Raw genomic sequence first — 6835 nt, 5'->3', positions numbered from 1 at the left:
GCCTGGGGCAGCCGGTAACTGCAGCGGCTGCGGAACAGACAGCGAGGCCAGCCGGCCGCTCTGGCCTCCCGACAGTCTCCTGGCACGAGTTCTGGGTACGGTGCCAGGAGGGTGAGGCAGGAGAGGGTCTGAGGTTCAGCGGGACACACCTGAGAAGACCTTGGCCGCTGTGTCCCAGGGAATTAACCCATCAAGTCCCAGGGGACAGGTGAAGGTAGTGGGCGACTTGGGAGCCGGTAACCTGATGGACGGGGTGATCTGGCTCAGGTATGAGCTCGTGGCCTTTTCCGTGTCGTGATTAACCCCCAGGGACAAAGCAGCGATGGTAGGCACAAGAGGGAGGGGACCCTGAACGCATCAGGATGTCGAGGCTTTAAAACCCCAGAGCCATCCCTCCTAAGAAAAGGGACCAGTAGACACCAGAGGATCTTGAGTCTGAACCCGCATCCTAGAGTTTGCCCCGCTGACGAGGGTTGTGTGGCTTCTGCAGATCTCGCCCCTGACGGGGGCCGTGGCGTGTCGGCCCCACAGGGCCGTGAAGTTCAGCACAGGAAGGGCTTAGGGTCACTCGCCGCACGAGCAGTGAGTGTCATTGGCCATAACCGTTTCTTCCTTTGCACACTTACCCGCACACCCGCACACACGCACACACGCTGCCCCCTAATTCAAAGTGGGAGCTGAATGCTGGAGGCTGGTGGGGAAGCTCCAAACTGTCCTGCCCCTTCCTGGGGTGCAGGGGGCCCTTGCAAATCTCTGCCTTGGGGGGAACCCCACTCCCTGGGGAAGGGGGGAGGGACACTCACCAGACCTGGGCGATATCCGGGAGATGGGGGCCCCGCTCCTGCCCTTGGCTGGCAGCTCCGCTAGGGGATGTCCCGCTCCAGGGAGCCCCACTAAGACTCCTGTCCGGCGCCTTAGTGGGGGCGCCTCTCTCCTGGTCCTCTCAAGGGAACGGCTCATGGTCCAGGAGTTGGCATGGGAGGCGAGGGGCACGCATTCCAGTCGGACCAGGGCCTCTCAGCTGCTCTGGCCCTTCCCTGCCCCGCCCTACTTCAAACACCCAGGCTGAGCTGCACACAGGACTTTAACCCCGTGGGCGCCATCATGGTCCCAAGGGGCCCTGGGTCCCCCGAACTTGGCGTTCCCTGGACAAAGTGTGGCCTCGGGTTTCAGAGCCTGGTAGAGACGGGGAGAGGAAGGCACGCCGGGGCCCCCTGAGGGGACAGTGTGTGGGAACCTGAGGTCCAGGAGCCTGCCCCGTGCTCTGCGGGCACAGGGCGGAGCTCGGGGGAGAGGCCACCCCGGGGAGGCCCACAGCTGGGGCCCAAGCGCTCTGCTGTCTCACGGCGCCGTCGGAGCTGCTCACGGGCAGGTCGCAGTGGGGACGGGCGCCTGTGCTTTCCGTGATGAAGGACGCGCAGCTCACACCACACGGACCCCCGGCTCGTCGTGGGTCCCCTCACTGTTCCACCCCGTCCCCACGGCCGGGCACACCCCGGACTCCAACGGTGCTGCAGCGGGCAGAGCCTGGCCGTGGAGAAGGGACCCGAGGCCTCACTGCCTCGTCTGTGAAGTGGGGGTGTTCAGTGAGATCTGTGCAAACGGTGACAGACACGCGGGGCCCCGTCCGGTCACTCCGCGAACGGGCAGACCGCCGCCCGCTGCGTGACCTCGCATGAGCTGTGTCGCTCTGTGCCTTTGCTGATGCACTAACAAGAGGCCAAAGCAGCTGCCCCCGGCCTACGCGTGCACTGAACTCACCCGGGGGACAGGAAGAGGGCAGTTGGTGGCGATGTGGAAGCTGTGCCCTTTCCGACCTGACTGGGTCCCAGACCACGTGGGTGACAGGGGTGCTGCTCACCTCACAGGAATGCAGGCCGAGCACCTGCCCCATTTCACTGGTGGGGGGTCCTCAGAAATCCTCTAACCAAACCACGTCATGGCTGGTCCACTGAGGACACAGGCTCGGGACGGAGCGTGACTTAGCTGAGGCCGCACAGCCAGCGGGTGGCGGGTGGGGACGGCCAGCACTGCCATGGCCTGGGTCGGTGCTGCTCCCACCACGGGGCCATCCTCTCAGGGACCGTGAATGCTGGGCACCCCGCTCCCGCAGACTCCCATGCCTGTCTCCCACCGACCTGGTGGCATCCCAGAGCCTGGAACGTAGGGTGTGGGGACCGAGCAGGTGGCCGCTGGAAGTTTGGACCAGGTCAGAGGGGCCGATGGATGGTTTCGGGGGTCTGCAGCATGCGGTGCTGGGGTACCCTCTGTGCTGCCTTTTAGGGGGAGCCCCTCGGTGTTGGCCCCCAACCTCCAGGGAGTGTGGGGCCAGCGCTCCCCGCCCCCTCCCTGCAGAGCTGCAGGCAGTCTGGGGCGGGCCCCACCTCCCCAGGGTGCTGCCACTGGAGTGGGTGGTGCTGTCTGTCGCCCCTACCGAGCTACCTCAGCGGAGCTAAGAGGGCTCACCCTGAACCCTGAAGCCGACCGTCCCCACGGAGTTTGCGGACACAGAGGCTCTTCCCCGCGCCAAGCGCACTCACGGGAGGCTCAGGTTCCATCCAGCCGCAGAGCGCGGCCTCTCCAGGGATGGAGTACCGGTGCCTGTGACACTAACTGCCTTCACAATGCTTCTCCTGTCACCTGTCAGGTGTCCGGCCCAGTCCCCTCCCCACTGCTGAGTCCTGGCAGGAGAGGTAAGGGCTGCCCCAGCCCTCAGGAAAGCAGCAGCTCCGAGTTCGGGCTGAGGAAGCCACCTCTGCCGTCACCCTCCGGCTGTGGAGCCGCCTTGTCCTCAGAGCACGCCTCCTCCCACAGGCTAACTCCTCACTGCGTCTCCAGTGAGGCCACACAGGTGGCGGAGACTGGCATCGTCATGGTCCCAGCCAGCCGGCCACGTGACACGCATGGACCTGGCCCCATCCCGAGCCTGTCCCAGGGAACACAGGGACAGAAGCAAACGCCCCCCTCGCACTCACCTGGCTGGCCCTGGGGCGTCCGAGCCGCAGCCCCCGGAGGAGGGAGGTGAGCTGGTGGAGGGCGACCCCGCCGGGAGCCTCTCGCTGTCTCCATGTCCTCTTCATGCTCCCCGGGGCGCAGGCTCCGCTCCACGGCCGGGCTCCCCCATCCCCACGGGTCTGTACTGGAGCCTCGGTGAAGAACAAAGCGGCCGTTTGTTGGGCTCCCCTCCTGCCTGGGAGGCTGTGCTCGGACCACGGCATTCCTGGGATGGACGGTCAGCAAGGGCGGCTGCGGCGAACGCCACTGCGCTTCGGGACAGTGCAGGGCCCCGGGGCTTGTGCCCAGCCTAAGCTCAGAGCAGAGGCATAAGAAATAAAGTCGAGCTCAAGAAAAGCTAGTTCTTCGAGGAGGAAGGGCTAGAACCAGGTGGAGAGGGCCCTCGCTGAAGACCAAACCGCCGCCCCACACATCTGCCAACCACCTGCACAGCCCGGCCCGGCCCGCGAGCTGGAGAGGAGCGGGTGGGCTGGCGGAAGGTTTGGGGGCGTGGAGCTGTGCGGACAGAGCTGGATGGAAGGAAGCAGAGGCCTCGGAGGCGCAGGTGCCGGGGTGGGACCGGCGAAGGGGCAGGGTTTCCGCCGGCCTGGCCCCACCTGCCTGCGCCCACCCCGCTGATGAGGAAACACAGTCACGTGGCATTTATTTTTATTAGAAAAGCCCGTTTGGTCAGCGTCCCTAACCCATGACAGACGGGGCAGCCTCGGAGAGTCCCACGCCTTTCACTTCCATCTTCTGGCCTCCTCTGGGAGGGGAGGGCGGATGGGGGTGGTGTCAGGCAGGCCACGAACGCCCCTCCTGCTCCCTGGACGAGGTCACACTGCCGGCCACGCCCCACAGCGCCCCAGTGGCGCACGGGAGGGCCCTCCAGGGCCGAGGCTGCTGCCAAAGGCGGTCCTGTTCGGATGGCTTCAGGAGGGGACCCGGAGGATCTCACGGACCCCCAGGCCCTGGCCTCTGGCTGAGAGAGGGCAGGGTCCAGGGGATGGTGGCCCAGGTTGGGCGGGGGGTGCATCTGAATTGCCCTCTGGAGTCTGGGGAGCACCTGGGTTCCCTGGAGAGGGGGCCACGGTGCCCACTCAGTTCTTCCTGGCCTTGGGAGTGTCGTACTTCCTCTTGCTGGAGTACCACAGCAGGAGAGGGATCCCGATGGACGGGAGGGTCATGACCCCGAAGGCTGCCCAGTCCAGCTGCAGAGACAAGGAGGCCTCGCTCAGAAGTCTGGGGTAGGGGCCAGGGCAGGGGGGGTCTGATGAAAAAGCACACCCCCACCCCAGCTGAAAGCAGACCTCTGACCACCCCAGGGAAGACGCCTCTGAAGACCCCTCTGCCCCGGAGGCTGTGAAGCCGGAGGGCGCCTCCCTGAGGCAGCCCAGACCAAAGGGCAGCTGCCCTGCCAGAGCGCCTGAGGGGACGCCAGGTCCTGCCCTGAGGGCCGAACCCCCCAGGACCTGGCCCCACTCCTTGGCCTCCAGTCTGCCCTCCAGCCTCGCTGGACTGCCTGCCATTCCTGGACGGCACCCCTCTTTTCTCCCTTCCTAGGAGGCCTGTCCTCCCCGACTTCCTCTCCGGCTGGTTAAATGTCACCTCCAGCGACCCCTCCCTGACTGAGACCAGGCCAGACGCGGCTGCCACACGCTTGTGCACGACCTCTCCCACAGCACCGTCTCCCCACCGGCCTGTTCTCAGATCCTTAACGGACGGGACACTGTCCTGGTCGCCACGGTCCCCAAGAGACCTGAGCACGTAACTAAGAGCTCCATCATCGCTCCCCAAACAAAGGGATCCGTGCATTTCCTCAGTCGGTACTTTGGGCGAATCTTTAAAAGGTTCCCTCCCAGACCAGAGACCAGCGAAGTCCGCACTTGACCCTCCCGGCGCTCACAGCTCTGGATCCGAGCTGTTCTTTTAACTCCCACAGCAGGCCCGGGAAGCCAAGACAGGCCGTACTCAAGGCCGGGCAGAGAAAAAGGGCAGATTCCCCGTTCTGGTGATTGTGACCTCATCCCCAAAGCCTCTAATCATGGTTAAAGCGGGGTATCCGATGGCTGTGCCGGACACCAAGACACACGGGAAGAACCAGCCAATTACAAAGCTCTTCCTGGAGGCAGGAGGCCCCACGACCAAAAGAGTTTCTTATCCTGGGGCGCAGCTTACAAAATGGGGTGAGAATCTCCTATCGAACTCCCGCTGAGCCAGGATCCCTCCCTGCCCAGGTGCGCTGGTAAAGCCGATCTGGAAGAAAGAAGAGAAGGTGTCAGGGCCAGTCCCATGCGCCCCCCCTGAGCGTCCCCCCGCCCCAGGAGGGCGGCCCAGCCGGCCTAGTTCCCAGAGCTTCAGGCGAAAAAATGCTTGTGCACTTGGCAGAGACGCAGGATTCTCAGCGAGGGCAGGGAGGGGACTGGGAGCCAGGACACATGCGAGACACTCGATGAGCATTTGCCAAGCCAGGTGGGCTGGGGACGCAGCTGAAATTCAAACCAAATCCTGTCTCAGCCTCGGACTCTGGGAAGGCTCGCTCACCACCACGGGCCCCTCGGCAAGGCCAAGGGTGTGGCAGATGACCGGCCCTTGGCAATCGTGTACTTATTCCTCGAGTGGGAAGACTCTTCTCAAACGAGAGAAAGATCCTGAAGAGCATCGAGCCCGCCCAGACGTACAAAGCCAGGAGCGGGGCTGGGTCCGGCTGGCACCCTGCACTGCAAATGGCTGTTCTCTCAAGCGGATGCTCAGGCGGCATTTCAGGTCCTGCTCCCCAGCCTATGCCATCAGTGCGGCTCAAGTAAACTCTTACACTAACTCAAAGAATAGAAAATAAAAAAAAAAATTAAGTGGCGGCTGAGCTTTGATGGTCTTTTAACCCATCCGACACCAGGTAGAACCAGAGCTCTGAGCCGGTTTCGAAAGCAGCAATGACGCGAGATGTGAAGATGTAACTATGACTGAAAAATATGGGTCCACGTGGTTTGTAAAAGAAGAAAATGCAGAGGGTGCACTGAGTGACAAGGAATCTCAAATTCCCTTTCGTGCCACGGTCGCCTCTGGTCCCGACTATACTTGCCAAGGAGCCTACAGCCCCTCTGTAGGGTCCTGTCAGAGGCCTCTATACAGTCACGACCTAGGCCTTTTGAGGGCCAGGACAGCGCCTTAACCTTCTTAGCCCTCCCTGGGGTCTAGCACATCACGGGGGCTCAAGAAACGCCTGTTTCCCTCTCCATCGATCGAGCAACAGATCGTTTATTACCGTGTTGCTGTTGCATGTGGGAAACGGAAACCTACGATGAAGCCCCCGGCTTCGAGGGGAGGCGAGGGGGGCGGCAAAGACCCTCACGTAAGAGACAACGAGCTACTGACGATGGTGAGTAATTAAACGTCCAAGCGGCAAACGCCGTAAGAGCTATGGAAGTTCAGGTGCATCGATGGATGTTCACGGATAGAACGAGGACAGGGTGACGGGAACGCTGAGAGCAGAAGGCAGGAGTGAGGAGCTGCAGCTTGAAGCCGGGTCTGAGGCGGCTTCGGGTAGAGCGGAGGGCACAGAGCTTCAAACAGAGAACGCGGCCAAGGCGCAAAGCCCAGCGCCCACGCGGGAGGGACGCAGGAGCCTGGCCCGAGGCGCACGGGCCTCTGCGGGCGGAGTGGCAGAGGGCGGAGTGGCAGAGAGCGGCTGGGGGGTCCGCAGTGAGCGGCAGAAACGCCCAGCCCGGGAGCCATGAGCGGGAGCACTCTAAGCACGGGACCGACTCGGAAACCGTGGAGACGGGCAGAGCCCGACGCGGCACAGGAGGAGAGTGGGAAGGGCAGGGGTGACGGGGAACTG

At 63.4% G+C, this 6835-nt stretch overlaps 1 protein-coding gene across 1 annotated transcript in view; it reads right to left on the bottom strand.

The window, feature by feature from the left end:
- Window positions 1-3646: 3646 nt before the first annotated feature.
- SSR2 (signal sequence receptor subunit 2) overlaps window positions 3647-6835 on the bottom strand; it is a 6352-nt gene continuing 3163 nt past the window's right edge. Inside the window, 3 exon segments of the mRNA XM_023534327.1 lie at window positions 3647-4205; window positions 5173-5400; window positions 5402-5585. Coding sequence (XP_023390095.1) covers window positions 4095-4205; window positions 5173-5400; window positions 5402-5585 — 523 coding nt within the window. The 3' untranslated portion in view covers window positions 3647-4094.

The sequence above is a fragment of the Pteropus vampyrus genome, unplaced genomic scaffold, assembly GCF_000151845.1.
Source record: "Pteropus vampyrus isolate Shadow unplaced genomic scaffold, Pvam_2.0 Scaffold124, whole genome shotgun sequence".
In the NCBI taxonomy this organism is placed as follows: Eukaryota; Metazoa; Chordata; class Mammalia; order Chiroptera; family Pteropodidae; genus Pteropus; species Pteropus vampyrus.
Note: the sequence above shows the minus strand (reverse complement) of the source record. Positions and strands in the feature narration are given on the sequence as shown.